At 37.5% G+C, this 16427-nt stretch overlaps 3 protein-coding genes across 3 annotated transcripts; 1 reads left to right on the top strand and 2 right to left on the bottom strand.

The window, feature by feature from the left end:
- Positions 1-253: 253 nt before the first annotated feature.
- LOC141915467 (uncharacterized) lies at positions 254-5493 on the bottom strand. The gene is made up of 5 exons (XM_074807011.1): positions 5376-5493; positions 4469-4520; positions 4243-4386; positions 3365-3997; positions 254-3273 (listed from the first exon to the last, which is right to left on the bottom strand). The coding sequence occupies exons 2-5, from the start codon at positions 4479-4481 to the stop codon at positions 2021-2023; spliced, it is 2043 nt and encodes a 680-aa protein (XP_074663112.1). The 5' UTR covers positions 4482-4520; positions 5376-5493; the 3' UTR covers positions 254-2020.
- Positions 5494-5913: 420 nt separating this feature from the next.
- Positions 5914-13908, bottom strand: LOC141915489 (exportin-4-like). Its single transcript, XM_074807043.1, has 24 exons — positions 13470-13908; positions 12695-12800; positions 12464-12605; positions 12171-12312; positions 11961-12077; positions 11714-11870; positions 11520-11632; positions 11283-11440; positions 10833-11184; positions 10586-10731; positions 10358-10488; positions 10073-10253; positions 9826-9985; positions 9579-9748; positions 9020-9194; positions 8739-8943; positions 8548-8636; positions 7922-7988; positions 7727-7840; positions 7542-7636; positions 7315-7445; positions 6691-6808; positions 6503-6595; positions 5914-6247 (listed from the first exon to the last, which is right to left on the bottom strand). Exons 1-24 carry the CDS (start codon positions 13533-13535, stop codon positions 6050-6052), a joined length of 3426 nt encoding a protein of 1141 aa, XP_074663144.1. The 5' UTR covers positions 13536-13908; the 3' UTR covers positions 5914-6049.
- A 306-nt stretch (positions 13909-14214) lies between these two features.
- Positions 14215-16412, top strand: LOC141915483 (superoxide dismutase [Cu-Zn]-like). Its single transcript, XM_074807035.1, has 5 exons — positions 14215-14399; positions 15315-15411; positions 15481-15550; positions 15652-15769; positions 16062-16412. Exons 1-5 carry the CDS (start codon positions 14328-14330, stop codon positions 16167-16169), a joined length of 465 nt encoding a protein of 154 aa, XP_074663136.1. The 5' UTR covers positions 14215-14327; the 3' UTR covers positions 16170-16412.
- Positions 16413-16427: the final 15 nt, after the last annotated feature.

Raw genomic sequence — 16427 nt, 5'->3', positions numbered from 1 at the left:
GGATCCAGAAGATTGAATCAATTTCTTGGTATAAACTTATTTGATACCAGCAACCTGTAAACGAACTCTTTCATTGACTATGGAATCTGTTAACCCTCCGCATAAATCCTTGATCCAGTGTGGTGGTGATGAGAAACCATATTGACAATATATATGTTATGCACAAATAAAAACCATGATAGAAGAAAGATTAACCTTTGAATACATACGTACTTTATTCTAAGTGAATTTGAATTTTATTCAATCATCAGCGACAGCAAACTATAGAAAACCAGTTACAATTTAACTTACATACTATTGGTCAGTTACGATTAAGACATGATTGCCAAAAGAAAAAAAGATTTTCTCAGTAAAAATAAAAATACCCGGTAAGTAGGAAATGATCATGAAATGCCATTAAGACGTACAATGACTAGGAATTCAGAATATTTATATATCTTCCGAAGTATTTCATTTAGTTTGAATTATTTCATATTTGTTCTAATGCCAATTGTAATCTACAATAGTATCATTCATGTTACAAAATTACACCAAATTCTTGAATTACTGTACCGATATGTACCCAGGGGCCGGTTTCACAAAGCATAATTAACTTTAATTATAATTAGGACCTAATTCATGATTAAATTTCCTTAATCATGATTAGTTAATTACGATTAAAATTCGGTTTCACGAAAGGGTTTAATTACAAAATTAACTAATTACATAATTAGGCAACTTGATTACAATTTAACTGTATCAAAATGGCGGAACTTTAGACAGCCATTTGCTGTCCAAGCATCAACAACCTTCCTTGTTTAGAGGAAAAGAGAAATTCACTCCTTTGGGAGTTAAAGATTGCTCTGAAAGGTCTCAGGAACCAGTGGAAAAACTTAGTAAGATGTCTCAGAAGTTTTTAAATAGAAACTCACCTCCAGTCAGCAAAATTAAATCCTCGTAAATGGGGTTTATTTCCGAGCAGTGATTAGCACTTTTTAACACTAACTCCATAGATATGTACTCTACTGACGGAAATCTATCATATATATGGACAAAATCAATTAATTCAATACTTCTAAGTATGTGGTGGTCGTGCTGACAAAAACATAGGACGTTTGAAAATAAATCAATAGAGACATGCCTTTTTTACAAAAGGCAAAAAATCCAAATTATTTGAGCCAAACAATCTGAAAAACTAAATAAGTGTAGGAATTGCCGTCGTCAATTAATAAACACCAAATTCCATGAATAATATCTGCAGCTTTTTGTTTTTAATAATAAACTAATGATGATTATAAGGTTTAATTACACTCTAGAGGAGAATTAAATTCTGTAATCAACTTAATTATAATAAAAGTTAATTACGTTTTGTGAAACACCTAACTTGATTAAATCATGATAATTTAATCATGATTAGTGATTTAATCATAATTAAGGGTTAATTACGCTTTGTGAAACCGGCCCCAGTATGCACATGCAACATTAATGGAAAACAAGATAGAAATACACTAGTGAGATCCTATTGTATACAAAGAATCTGGTACTAGCAGCCAATGCTTCATACATAATACATCAAACGTAGTAAGCATACAAATTCATATGAATAACATACATGAACTACTAAAGTTAACTACTTGAGTTAAAATACTAAATACTAAAAAGACCCGATTGTTTATAAAACCCCAAAATAAGACCCAACTAATGAAGAGTGATGAAGACAATAATTGTCACAAAATAGACTCATGAACTAAGCAGCCTCAAATCTATTCATTGGACTATAATCCAAAACAAAATTTCTAGCACATTCATCAAAATGTCTAACAACACAATAAAAGATTGCCCATAGTAAATAACATACAGATTTTATACGCTTAACTTAATGATGTAAATTGTATATTCAATTAAGTTTAAAATAAATTGTTCACTGATTCATAAACACCTTATATACATGAGAATCAGTACTATTTCATATACTCTTAAACACTTAAAAGCATGTTTATGTACATGTATACAGTACATAGTATTATTTGGTGAACAGAATTTAATCTAACTGCAGAATCTCGTATGTCTCACCAGTTTCTACATGTTCCTCATAAATCTTATGAGGTCCTGAATTAACAGGAGCGTTATCGTGAAGCCGCGTATTCGTTATAGTCGCTTCTGAACTAGCAGCTCGAAGCGCAGCAGGTGCTGTCTGCATCGGCGGAGGAGGTAGTGACAAATGCGTAGATGCATGCCCAATATTATGATGTACGTTCAAAGAAGAAACTGATCCAAATCGCTGTAAAGGGGGAGGTCTAGGGATTGATGGTTGGGACAGTGGCAGGGACTGGTTTACAGCACCTGTAATCAAGGATTGATAGCGGACTGGTTGAAATGCGGGTGCCGTAACATTCATATTTGACTGAACGATTCGAACAGGTGCGACTTGAGGTTGGAATAAATAGGTTGGTGGCCGCACTTGTGCTGCGTTATTATCATTGCGATAATTCTGAGAAGCTGGATGGCGAATGTATGTCAAATTGGAATGGCTAAAAGCACTATTTCCCTGATTAAACACCGGTTGACTATTACACTGGTGTGTTTCTGGCAGTGAAATGTTTTGTTTCGATGAAGGTGTAGGGGTAAGAATAGCAAGCGGTCGAGATACACCACTAGAATTATTGACTATTGCGTATGTTTTTGGTTTATTCAGCAATATACTCTTCTGATTATTGACTGAAGCTAGCAGCGCAGTTTGACCAGCATTCGTTGTAGAGATTCCCATGTTATTCGTCGATGTAGATTCTTCGCTTACTGGTAGTTTTTGAACAGTAGTAACATCAGCTGCTTGCGCATTTGTCCTTTTTATCGCGATTATTCTAACTTTGTTCGGTATACCAGCCTCTCTGTCTGCAGTCTCTTCATGCTTAACAACCTTCTGAATAGCTTCCAGCAGGCCAACTTTGCTATCCTCGTTTTCTACTTTGATATCATTCGATTTGAAATGAGATTTTACATGTTGTCGTAAGTCCGTTGGATACGCGTACACTTTACCACACTGACCGCAATGAAATGGTGCATCCTCAGCATGCACTCCTGTACGATGTCTTTTTAAGTCGCACACCTGGAAAAAGCACTTTCCACACAAATGACATCTGAACGGCCGAACACCGGCATGTCTACGCAGGTGTCGCGCGAGCTTCTGATGCGATGGATAGATATTCAGACAGATATGACACTTGTTCAAGACAGTACCATCACGATTCACAAATGGTTTGGGCATGAAGTAATTCGGCAATTTTCCACGTGGTCCTAAAAAAATAAAACTGTCGTAATTAGTTTTACATGCTAACTGTGTTATATTTTCTAAAGAAAATGAGTTTTAAATAGGCCTATTATTTACCTGCAGCAGTTGGATTATATAGAGACTGAGGTGGGATTATTTGATTTTTACGAAATGGTCGAGGGCTCAACCCATAATGTTGGTATTTGCCGGATGACGAGCTACTTGGGGACAACTGCTCTTCCTTGACGCTCGATACAGCAGGACTGGGAGTTGAACTGCTAGGCGTATCCCGACTCGCACTCGGTATGGGTGACATTCGTTCACGTTTTACTTCGACGAAGGTACATTCACGGTCTTTCGCAACTGGTGGTGGTTGTAATACAGTTTCTGATGTTGAATTCGATTCATTTTCAACATCGATATCAGAATCTACAGTTACAGAGTTCATATTTGATGAATTCTCTGCATTTGAACACATTTTTCCTTTCGGTATAATATCTTCTTTTTTATTCTTATCCTGGGTAGGAGGATTTTCACTACTCTTCTTTGTCTCTTCCTGTATCGATGGATTTGGAAGAAAGACGCTTCCTTCCAAGATCGAATAAGTGTTTGCAATTTTTGGCATGCCAGATGTGGAGTCTTCATTCTCTGAACCACCAATATCATCATCATTGCCACTACAACCAGATACACTATCTTCTACTTCATGAACCATAATTGGTTTTACCTTGGAATTGCCTTTATCGACATCTACAAAAAATTGTCAAAAAGTTACATGGAGAGAATAGTGCTGAATTATTTGATGAATCAGGGCTGGAGCTAGCATTTTGATTTGGGGGAGGGGCAGAGAAACCCGAAAAGGGCAGTTCTATTAGGATATAACAATATTTGCAATATGGGCATTTTCCAAAATTGGTGGGGAAGGGTGGCAGCCAATTGCTAAATATGGCCCTGTGGATATGCTAGAATAAAACATGGCAAAAATTTCTCCAGACCTTTCCTCGACTCTTCCGGCTGGCGACGTTTGCTGCTCCAACGATTCCATGTTCCCTCATCAGCAGAAATGACCAATTCATCCAGAAGATCCAAATGGTATCGTAAACTTTGCAAGCATTCTCGCAATGCGACTTCAGGTAATTCTGTCGGTAGAATATATCAATGAAACTCAAAACACATTTCAAATGAAATTTCATTCATCGAATTCAATATCTGAAAACTTACCCAGAAGAATCATTTTGACGGGGGCGGACTAATAAATATGAAAGATGCAATCCTAAAATAAAATAAACGGACATCAGTTCAATATTATTGAACTATTCTTGATTATTATAATCAAGAATAGGCAGTGGATATTTTGCCAATGAGGCATAATTCCTGTTTATGCTTTTTTGCCAAAGGCTCGTTTTGATTGGCTAATCTACGCCGCCCATAGCATAGGTACAGAAGTGCGCAACTCAAGGGAAGTGTGGAGATCAGAGTTTAAGAAGATAGAGCAAATAGAGCGGGATTCGAAACAGCGCCAGCAATTTGTCTTTCCACTAGACCTAGTCCTAGGAGTAAACAAACTTCAAGTCTGAGTGTAACCCTAACTCTCTGGGTCCTAATTATATTAGACCTAGGTCCTACTCTTTATTTAGTATAGATCATAATAGCCATTGGCAAAATAGCATCTACACAAATAACGCTGCATTGGCCAAAACATCCAATTTTTCTTTAATATAATATCTTAAATAAGTTGGTAAGAGAATTGAGATTTAATTTTGGTTTATTTATTCAGTTTATAGTTACACTTACAAGTTAGTGAAGTAAAGTGTAGGCCCTAGTACTAATAATAATTCGTAATTCAACAGAATATTAGTAGATATGGATCATGGTTGAGATGGATTGGATGAAGCCTTTGAAGGGTGCATGGTTAATTGATGATGCCGATAAACAAAACAGTGATAAAAAGGATGGACAATCAATTTTTGGAAATATCCTCATTTTGTTCAGCAGACAGACAATCCTCATCGTCCTTCTATTCCAACAAGAAGACAGCATCAACTGATTGATGAAACTGGTGGTGTCTATGTTGACAGTCTGTACATTTTTTCGTACATTATACAGAGAGCCTGTTTATGATACAGACCTAGCTTAGGCTCTGGAACTCATGTCATCCGCAAAAACCATGAATCCATGCAATTATGTTTCACACATCAGCTACTTCTTTTCATCGCTTTCAATTACGATCGGTTCATACACAGACTACTCCACTTCCGCCCGGTAAACTAGCTTATTACTCGCATGCCACAGTTAGAAAACCAGACCTGATTACCTGCGATTCTTGAAATACTAAAACCAAAAAATTGCTGCAACTGTCTCCTTGTAATAAGAAAACAGCATTTTAGATATTTTCTGCCAATTGACTTATTAATCAGGAGACAATATGATAAAGGCAACATTTAATGAAAGACGCCTGCACCAGGTACTGGACAGATTTTCAGGCCACCAGTTAATTTCATTAGCCTCCTCAAGTTCGTTTAATCTTGTAACCAAGGATTTAAAGAAATGAGTGAAGTAATCTGTACCAGTCTTTCATCAGAATCGGACAAAGCATGTGTACTGGTACACAACAAAAATGAATGAACTAAACCATTGAACAACAATTTTTATAAAACTTATTCCAGATTTATTCAATAGCGGATAGATAAAATTCAGTAAAATTTACATCAATTTTTGACAGCCAGCCACACGGTCAACAAACTCCTATCTTAATTATCACAAGTTTGCACAGTCTATGAATATAGGCTACCGGTAATCCAATCATTTAATGCACAGAAATCCGCGTACATCCACTAGGAACTTTTCAAATCCCTGAAGAAATGCAATTTTGTTTTGTCTATTGTTCAAGTATTTGATATTCGGAGGTGAAATGTGTTGGAATGCAGTTAAAATACGCTGCCGTGTGCTTTCATCTTGTTGCATGTTAAGTAGTTCATTGACTAGCAATTGGAACTTCTCCTGCAATAGAATATTGTTGTAGTAAACCCAGGGTCAAATACATGCAAGACAGATTATGTGAGTGAGTACTATGTAAGTCGATTAGGTGTTCATTTCATAACTGGTAAAAGTTTAAGTTTGTACTGCTAATTTTAAAACTAGTTAACCTACATAGTGCTATCTATTTGCACGTTTATGCAATAGAATATGAAATTACAATTAAACCATAAGCTTTGTTTTTTTTTTTTATTCCGTAACTGTGGCAGATCATTTTACCTGGTGACAGCATATCAAAGCAAAGAATGTGCTGCTTGTAATCTCCACAAGATCCATGTCAAAAGACTCCAAAACAACAAGTTTAAATAATCCCTGAAATTACAAACATTCATTATACATACCGGTAATCCCAATTCCAATTGGTATTGGGAGAGGGTAAAATCTAACAATTCATAATCAAATGTTACCTCTAAAAAGATGGCAAGAGCCGAATGGACATTTGAACCAAGAAAATTGACTTCCAAGCAGTGACTTGCTAAATTTGACAAGAATTCAAGACACTGCTTTAGTATATCAGGACCATGTCTTTGGTGAGTGAAGGATGGTACTAAACAATAAAATGCAAATGAATCATAATGATTTATTATAAATACAGTAGAACTCGCTTCATTTGGATTTTCACTTAATTTGGATGAAATAATTGGTCCATTTAACCTCGAATGAACCCCCCCCCCAATTAAGAGAGTTCTACTGAACTAGAGTGCCTTCAGCTCTCATAATCTTTGATCATCGGACCACAACCAAGTTAACAGTTCACTCCAAGGGAAAGGATAACAAAGGACATAAAACAAAAGCTTTCAATGAGAAACTAAGTCAGAAATAGGAAGAGGTTGGGTTTGTAAGGTAGGATGAAAATTGAAATTATAGCTCAAAACTAAAAATGATAGATTTTGAAGATCAAGAAAGGAATAGTAAATAGAAGAGCTTCCTGCAACCTGGCAAATTCCTCCATGTTATGTTTTTAATCATTAGGCACATAGCTTTGTATGTTTGCATTTTCTAAACGCATGTACGCGCTATGAAAAGGATACTCTATGAGGCCTTTTTGTATTGAAGCCATCAGGAACTGACATAAATTGTCCGGCAGTGCGCACAATTTTGCTGGATAGATTTCTGCCATATACGCCAGTAACTTGAAATATTCATTACACAACTTTGGAAACTGTAACGGGATATTACATCACAAATTTACGAACTGATCAAGGTATCATCAAAAACATTCCATGATAATTGAGACAAGATTATCATCACTAATCACCTTGAGTAATTCTTCATTAATGAAAGGCACAATAGTGCTAAGGCCATAGACAACAACATCACCGCCATTTGTCCGTTGGTCTGAAGGATTGTCATCTGGAAATAAGACAAATATGATTTATTCATCCCCTCTGTGATTAAGTCAAGATGTGTTACCCTGCCGTTTATCGCCAGCTTTCAACTTACCAATGACTGCAATATCAAAGAAGTCCTTTGAGAGTATATGAGACAGAAGTTCCATAACCAATAACAGATCTTGATATGTATCCTCTTCATCCAATTCTGAGGCAGAGTAACGCCCTGTCAAAGGAGAAAATATGAAATTAAATCTACAAAACAGCAATACAAATAAACAACACTTCAAAGGAAGTTGAAACTTACCAACGTTATGCTTTGCATAAACTTGCATAATAGAAATGCAATTTTCATAAAATTTACTAGAATCATCCTGAAAGAGCCAATTTAACAAAATAGATTACTAGGCATATAAACATACACTGGTGCTGCTATGAATGTATGATAGGAAGAAAATATGCCTTCAGCTCTCATAATCACTATCACAGGACCACAACCGAATCACAGTTCACTCCCAGGAAAAACCAAAATGAAGAACATAAACTAAATTCATAATAAAGAATACAGGGGAAAAATTGGATAAAGGTCGGGTTTGTAAAGGAAGGAGGAAATGGAAAATTGCAGCCAAAATCAAATGATAGTTTTTAAAGATCAAGTAAGGAATAGAAAATAGAAGAGATTCCTGCAACTCGGCAAATTCCTCAATGTTATGTTTCATCATGAGGCACAATTAATTACCAATTAATCAATCATATAAAGTTTCCTTAGTTATCCACAGGCAGCTAGGGAAATGTAGACTTATTCCGAAATCCTTCCTGGTATCACTTGGTGCTAGTATTACAATCAAACCAGCGCACAAGTGATCTCAGGAGGGATGAGCAGATTCTCCATTTAATCGTAGATGAATAACCTCTTAACACATTGGTACTTACTGAATTCAAGAAGCACAATATACGATTCGCCACATCGACAAATAGCTCCAAAATTATATAAACAATAGCCTCGTGATTATGATATATATCTGCAAAATAATGAAAAAATCCCAAGGAGTATAACCAAATCATAGCTTCCTTGAGTGACTGTCATTGGGCAAATCAATCTCTTGAGGCAAAATATTGTTTACCTAACAATCTAGGAGCTTCAGATAATACTGGTGAGAGAAACAGGAACAATGTATCAATATTCTGTACAGTAGCAGCCTGAGCCACACCACAGCAACTGTGCAGCAGGTCAGACACTTCCATTTTCACTTTAACCTGCTCGAACATTTTGTGGAAATCTGGCAAGTTCAGAATATTTTGAAATCGCTCGTACAAACTGTCGATCACCTTAAATGAAATACATCATAAATGATATCAACCCTTTTTTGTTTATCATTTCTATGAAGGTCCTGTGTACACTTACATGTTTCTTAAACTTTTCTTTCACATCATTCTGTTCAGTAGCAGTAAATGCAAGAACCAACGCTTGTGTAATATGACGCTTCACAGTAGGAGCCAGATTAGACAGTGGAGATCCCAATATTGACTGAACTTTGGCTATGTTCATCAATTTATCGCATTGTACAACGAAATTTGCCCTGGAAAAATTATTTTCTTTTTTGTCAGTGTAAAAATATTTGGACTTACACAAAAAAATGACCACTCGCAATCGCAATGACCACTCGCAATCGGAATCCTTTGGTTCTTTCAAGTGACTCATACCAATTCAAACCCTGGTATCATCTGGTGCTGGCATATTAAGACTTCAGCTAGCACACAGAAAATACTAGGACCTGAAGCAGTAAGACAGCAGAAGGCATTCGATGTCGAAGTATCCAGGCGACCCTGGTATCACTTGGTGCTAGTTCTCATTGATAGACCAGCGCACAAGAGATAGCAGGGAGACCTTAGAAACTGTTTTCAATCCATTCGATCAACATTAAATAGCCCTACCGTAATATCTATCACATCATAACACTTACCGATCTTTACTTTCGACCAAAGTGACAAGTAATAGAGCAGTTTCTATACACAAGGCTTCTTCGCCAGTCCAAGCCAAAAAATTACTGAGCACCCTGTCTAGTAAATACGACACTGTCCATTGAGCACCCTCTGAATGACGGCCAAATGCAGTGGAAAGAGCCATACTAATCTAAGAAGTGAAATAACCATTTCAATGGCTAGGATGATGAAAGTGCCATTAGAATATTCATTCTAAAATGTACTCACTTGAGTATAATATGATTCATCAGCTAGAAGGTATCCTTTCACCCATCTGTGCAAAAACCACGATACGGTAGTGCTGACCTGTGGACTGAGCAAACCAATCATGCTGTTCGAGATTGCCCATTTTTCAGTCTCGCATAATCGAAATACAGCCGATATTAACCTGCAATAAAAACATGCGAGCTCATTATTAAATCAGAAATTGAATCTATCAAACTCGATCTTAGAATTTGAGCGTCTAAAATCATACCTAATGACCTGGTCGACATTGTTATCAGATTCAGCAACTGTTCTGTATTTGCGATCCGGAGAGGCAAGTACAGACATTGTGGTTTTAATATCGATTTGTTCAGCCTGTCCAATCGAGTGGTTCATGATTTCAGTAGGTATCGTTGGATATTCACCTTCAGCATTATCAGTTAAAGCGTATGCTATAACGAATTAAGAGAGTAAATACACAAATGAAGGCTTTCAAATATTAATGAATGCAATCAATACATCTTAATGCTCCAATCAATAATTGTTTATGACATACCAGAAGTCAACAACAGCCAATGTAGATCTTCGAATATAGCAGATAAATTCTGCACATCGATTCCACCTGAAGGCATCTGATGCATTCTATGTAAATGGTCTTGAAGATGTCCAACGCGGTCTTCAATCAACCTTCATTACGTATGAAAACGAATCACTTGAAGGAACTAGTCAGAATAATGATTTCAATCGAAAGTGAGTGCGCAAATTTATCACACCTAATTCCTACCTTGATAACAATGGCACACTATAATGAGGAACATGTCGACAAAAGAGACCTATAGTACCGAGTTGATCTTTAAAACGATCGCGGTCATCATCATCCTCATCCTCATACTCATCGTCATTATCATTAACGAGTGAACCATCACTTTTCTAAAACGACAACAGACAATTCAATCATTAGACTGCCGAGGAATGACTCATTGATCGAACGACGATGAGATGTTCAACAATGGATATTTGTTTGAGGATACCTGATTACGAATGCCGTCTGGAGGGGCTAAATGACACTGCAGGTAGGAGTTAATGATTTCCTGTGATTGCGATTGCAGGACACCGCAGGGAAAATTATCAGTGTCAGTGAGCAGTGTTGCCCATGTGTCGAGCATTTTTTCGTACGCTTCAGTGTAACGACAGTCGTCTTTATGTAACGTTTCCTCCATAGCAGCAGCTTTACCGAACGTACACGTTAACTGCATCAGGCGTTGTATGAACGAATCGCGAACGTTCTCTTCCAGTTTTTTCAGACAAGAAATCGGAAATAGCAGAACCAACGAGTGAATTATCTGCGAAATACCGAGAGCCTCGTAATCTTGTAGATCAATACTGAAAAAGATCAAAATACATTTTCACCATTATTTCAAATATCTGACGACAAGACAGCCACCAATGAATGATCGATCCAATTTAAGTGTAATACTCACATGGACAGCAGTTGCAAGAAGTGTTCTACATAACTAGCGAAGTATGTATCACGAGCAGATTCACCGGGAAATATTCTACCAGTAAGGGAAGACAATTGGACAAGACATTGCATGGAATGATGAGACATTTCAGAATTATGATGAACTTTTTCGTGTACCTGAAAATTGAGAAATCATTTCAAGATGGCTCAAATATTCTAGTCAGGAAAGATCGGACACAAAAATAGTGTGACTGACTTTGAAGAAAATTTGCAAAACATCATTTTTCAGGAAAATATCTCTCCAGGATTCGCTCGGACGAAGAGCTATGTTTCCACTGCCTCCAAATAAACCAACGAATCGTCTTGGCAGTGATTACGTTCATTAAGGAAAACATTATGCATAATTCTGAATGCAAACTGTCATGTTTCAGATCATTCGTAAAAGGATATATGCTCTGGGAATGAACTCCCAGTTCAATATTTGTTCAGCGATGGAAAGAAACCGGTTGAACAGAACAATGATATCACGAGATAGTGCGCCGCCAAAATTCAACAATTCATTCAATATTTGTAGCACCAACAAAAACATACGTTTTAACTCACTATCCTAGAAATGAAGAATAAGATGAGTAACATTCAATTCATAGCAAACTCAGTAACCAGATTGGTTACAAAATAATAGAGGAATTTCTCTCACCTGAAATGAGCGTTTACATTTGTTGTGAAATTCCCACGGCAAACCGATCTTGCTGCTTCTATTTCCAGTTGCGTACTCATTCAACAGAGCACCCATTACAGAACATGCTATCATTTGCTGAAAGAGGTAATTAGTAACTATGCAGTAATTTCAGCCGCTTCAAATGAGCATAATCAAAATCACAGATATCAACACGGAAACCTTACATACCAATGACATTTGACCGCTATGGATTAACTTGGTTATCTCATTGAAAAGTTGCTCTTGATCAGTTTTTTTCGTGTCAAACATGCCTCTTTTCACTATCACAGCCACTGCCTGTAGAATTTGCTCACGGACAAAGTTCTGCAAACTGAAAAACATAATACGTTACATTTCAACAGCGTCAGAATCAAGTTAGCATTTATAAAACATTAAAAGGTCTGAGTTGTCGAACAAGTTGTAATACAAATCGTCTCTTATCTCATCATTCCGACGCCAATTTCAAAGCTCTGAAAACTTACTCAACATTGTGCAGCACATAGTAAAATAGAAATGTTCGTAGTGAATCAATTTCCTCCGGACTAAGAAGAGTCCATTCTTTGATGATGTTTTCTTTCATAGTCGACGCTGCGTGGAATAAAACGTAGTCATTTTTGCTATTTTCTGAAATGTTTCGAGAAAATACATATAAATGTTTAATGAAAAAACATTTTGAGCTCATAGAATGTGCGATGGCATGAAATTATACTTACCCAAAATGAATTTACAGGTGTCATACGGGAGTTTCGACTTTTTGAAAGACAAAAATACTCCTTCAGCCGCATGACGTTGTTCAGAAGTGACGATACTTGGAGGAGCCTAAAAAGTAAAAAATAATCAATGATTTAAATGAAGTATCGCTTCTGCTATTGTCTTCCATCTAAGCTAAGCCTTTATCTTGCATTCACAAAATGGAAGCAAACCCAGGGACGAGCAGAGCCATTTTTGCGTTAAAAATGATACTTCTGAGCTAAAAGGCTTCAATGGCAGTGTTCAGCCGTCTGGAGCACAGGTAGTGTTAAGCATCATAGAGACAGGCGTGATTCCTGCCTTTCTGTAATATATACTGTATGGTATGGGGCACACATTAAAAAGTCTCTAGCCGCCAGGCCAACCACAAAACCACAGGGGCTTGTAAACTGGCTTGGATTTCATTTCCGGGTTGTTGATAATCTCGCGAGAATGGCGCTAAATTTGAAATGTAAATAAATTCAAAATATCACGGAAATACCTTGTGTTGATATTGATTATTTATCCGCTATTAAGTTCTGATAAACAATTGGCCGTTAAGGATCATTATCAGGCGGTCACGATGGTGTAATATATGAAAATAACAAGGGATGAAATGGCTTCACTTATGCCTGTGACCGTCAAGATGCGGCGGAAACCACTGCGCATGCGCAGTATCTTCGTAGGCCTGTAGATTAAAAAAACATTCTGACAACAACTTGAAAGTCAGTGTCTCTTTCTTATGTTTAACAAACTTACAGAAATAATTTCGGCAGCTTTCGTCAAATCCGCCAAACATTGAGAAGCGGCCACGGAGTCGGCCATGCCGCCAATACAGCTGGCGCTACCTGTCTTTTTTCTTGGTCCTCTCTTCCGACCTTGCGAGGGTATTTGTTATTCTTTCTCACGGCCGAATTCCATTTCCTTTGGTTGCTGGAAGGGTTATACACCGGCTTAAAGTCATATAGAACATCTTACCGCAATGGTTTACACGCTAAACGGAAAGTTAAAGCCGCGAGACACGGTTAAAATGCGCGTTGACGATCACACTACCGCGACAGCGAGTACTGAAGGCACAGATATACAATGCAATTCAAATTTTATTGGAGAGGTTTTACACTTGGCAATCCACATGTATTGTAATCTATTCTATCACCGTATATGACTAATCACAATTTATCAATGAGCAGTCATTTGATTGAAACTCTTTAGACTAAAAACGGCTAGCAGGTCGGAAAAAAATAACACAGTTAATGATTTTTGGGCCAGCACGCAACCCTGGTGAGTTCGAATCCCACACGCGAAGCCACGTTTTGGTTAATAATGTAAGTGACATTCCACTCCACACGGCTTATTGATGTACTTAGAAATTTGAATATGTGAGATTATCCTCCTTTGTGGGGTTTCTAAGACAGGATTAGGAAATAAACGCGACAGTCGGCTAGTGCACCCAGTGGCAGTGCATTCGCAGTCAAACGGCAACCAGTCTATAGGAATAAAGGCGGCGCTCTAGGGTACTTATTCCGGTATTCAGTGAGCCGTATCCGACGACGCGCACAGTACGCAGCACACACACCTGCTGACCACCTTGCGCTTCTCTCGTGTAAAACTCTAAGCATGTCTGTGAAAGCTATTTGCCAGTTAGCCGGTGATGGAGCAGTGAAGGGATGTGTGTGTTTTCAGCAAGAAGTATGTAGCACTGCCTCAACCATTTACTTTACCCCCCGTGTGGGCCGTGCCGTCCCATTCCGCGCCGTCCGTCGGTGTGTCGGAGCGAGTCGGTGTGCCTTTTTTTGCCACACCTCTCCCCCTGTGTCGTGTGACTTTGACCATGAATGATTTTGTTGATTTTCCTGTACTGGCACATCTTTCTTTTAAAATGCATGATTTCCATAAACTTATTTTTGTTGTCATTTGATTTAGCAGGCCTTTAGTTTCAGGGCACCCCTTTCAGCTTTTGTCAGCTCAAACTGTACTTTTTGGCATACTACAATGTAGTTAGTTGCCTAATCGTTGGTGGTAAGCTTTTTATAATCGGATGGGCTTATACCATGTGGTTTGTGAAAATATCTGATCGTTAAACTAAACCAGGGTCAGGTTACTGACTAGTTAGTTACCTAATCGTTGGTGGTAAGCTTTTTATAATCGGATGGGCTTATACCATGTGGTTTGTGAAAATATCCGATCGTGAAACTAAACCACAGACAGGTTACTGACTAGTTACTGACTAACTATAATGGCAATGCTATGACTTGGAAGTTGCACATGCTGAAAAACTGCAAATAGACACACACACACACACAAGGGGTGTAGCTGACATGTCCTCGCCTATTCATTCGCTTAACAAAATAAAATAGGCAGTCGCCCCACATTACAGTCTGTGGGTGCCAAAGTCTTGTATCAACATTGTGCAAGTGTGTAAATTCATAGTGAATGCTAAATCCGCGAACAAACTGATGCATAACCTCGGAAGATCAACTGAAATTCAGAGAGCATGATCTCTTGACTAATCTGTCACCAGTGTAATTGTTAAGATTTCGCCTCACCCTTCTTCAATGTTCTGTTGATATCTGAAATTAAAAAAGGTGGTCTTTTTTATTGTAGGCAAACTCGGATCTAGTGAAGGTTACTGGCTCCATTACAGGTCTTGCACGAGGAAAACATGGTTTCCATATTCATGAGTTCGGCGACTATTCAAATGGTAAGATTTCATTGAAACTGCTCTTAATTAATCTGCCCTTTTGTAAATTGTAATGATTTTCCTGAGTAGGTTGTGTAAGTGCAGGAGGACATTTCAACCCTTTTGCTAAAGAGCACGGAGCCCCAGAGGATGATATGAGGTAGGTATAATTATTATATAGTTAGATATTTTTCTAACTACACACAATTGTGAGCTTAATGTTGGTATTCATAAACTTGTTTTTTGTGTTGTTTATATTAGACATGTTGGTGATCTTGGCAACGTTTTAGCTAATGACGATGGTGTTGTAACAATTGATATAACTGATAAAATGATTCAGTTGGTTGGTGTAAATTCTATAATTGGAAGGAGTGTTGTGGTGAGTATAATGGGAGAGTCCGAATTCCCATTAAAAACTCCCCCCAACTTAGAAGCATTTAAGTTGATAACCACTTGTCCCGATAAATGCTTCAATATTCCTGCATCGTTTGCTTGACTCGACCATGATTGTTCTAAGAGAATCCATGGCCTTAACATCAGTCAAGACTTATTTCTCTCAAGATTGACTAATTCAGTAACAGATTATACCATTCTTTGTGGATTTAGCCAGAGTATACCGTAATTGAAAATGTACATGATGTTAGTTTCATATCCTGTTTGTAAACTTTTAGGTTCACGCTGATGTTGATGATCTCGGTAAGGGTGGCCATGAATTGAGCAAAACCACTGGAAATGCTGGTGGCAGATTGGCCTGTGGTGTTATTGGAATAGCTAAATGACTCGTGACTGAACAAGCAAAGCTATAACATATATGTTACACTGCTACACTGACATGTGCTTATATTAGATACCTGCCATAATTCCACATAACAATAATTTGAAGGTGATTTTCTTTCATGTTACACAATTGATTTGTGATGTGCGACTTGTTGATGATCATGAAATATGAATATGTACCTGGTTTCTTTACTAATAGCAAAATGCACTTTTTTAGATTTCTGTCGAATAAAATATTCTGTAGATGAAATTTCCCATTT

Source organism: Tubulanus polymorphus, chromosome 1, assembly GCF_964204645.1.
Source record: "Tubulanus polymorphus chromosome 1, tnTubPoly1.2, whole genome shotgun sequence".
In the NCBI taxonomy this organism is placed as follows: Eukaryota; Metazoa; Nemertea; class Palaeonemertea; order Tubulaniformes; family Tubulanidae; genus Tubulanus; species Tubulanus polymorphus.
The sequence above is the reverse complement of the archived record's forward strand: the minus strand, read 5'-3'. Positions and strand labels throughout refer to the sequence as shown.

Excerpts from the sequence above, each read along its gene's own strand:
- LOC141915489 (XM_074807043.1), bottom strand. The coding sequence starts at position 13,535 with ATGGCCGACTCCGTGGCCGCTTCTCAATGTTTGGCGGATTTGACGAAA. Across the intron at positions 10,254-10,357 it reads TTGGCTGTTGTTGACTTCTG|CATACGCTTTAACTGATAAT; the intron begins GTATGTCATAAA and ends AATTCGTTATAG. Across the intron at positions 7,446-7,541 it reads TTAATGAAGAATTACTCAAG|TTTCCAAAGTTGTGTAATGA; the intron begins GTGATTAGTGAT and ends ATCCCGTTACAG.
- LOC141915467 (XM_074807011.1), bottom strand. Across the intron at positions 3,998-4,242 it reads GCCGGAAGAGTCGAGGAAAG|ATGTCGATAAAGGCAATTCC; the intron begins GTCTGGAGAAAT and ends AATTTTTTGTAG. Across the intron at positions 3,274-3,364 it reads ATATAATCCAACTGCTGCAG|GACCACGTGGAAAATTGCCG; the intron begins GTAAATAATAGG and ends TTATTTTTTTAG.
- LOC141915483 (XM_074807035.1), top strand. The coding sequence starts at position 14,328 with ATGTCTGTGAAAGCTATTTGCCAGTTAGCCGGTGATGGAGCAGTGAAG. Across the intron at positions 15,412-15,480 it reads GTTCGGCGACTATTCAAATG|GTTGTGTAAGTGCAGGAGGA; the intron begins GTAAGATTTCAT and ends TTTCCTGAGTAG. Across the intron at positions 15,551-15,651 it reads GCCCCAGAGGATGATATGAG|ACATGTTGGTGATCTTGGCA; the intron begins GTAGGTATAATT and ends TGTTTATATTAG.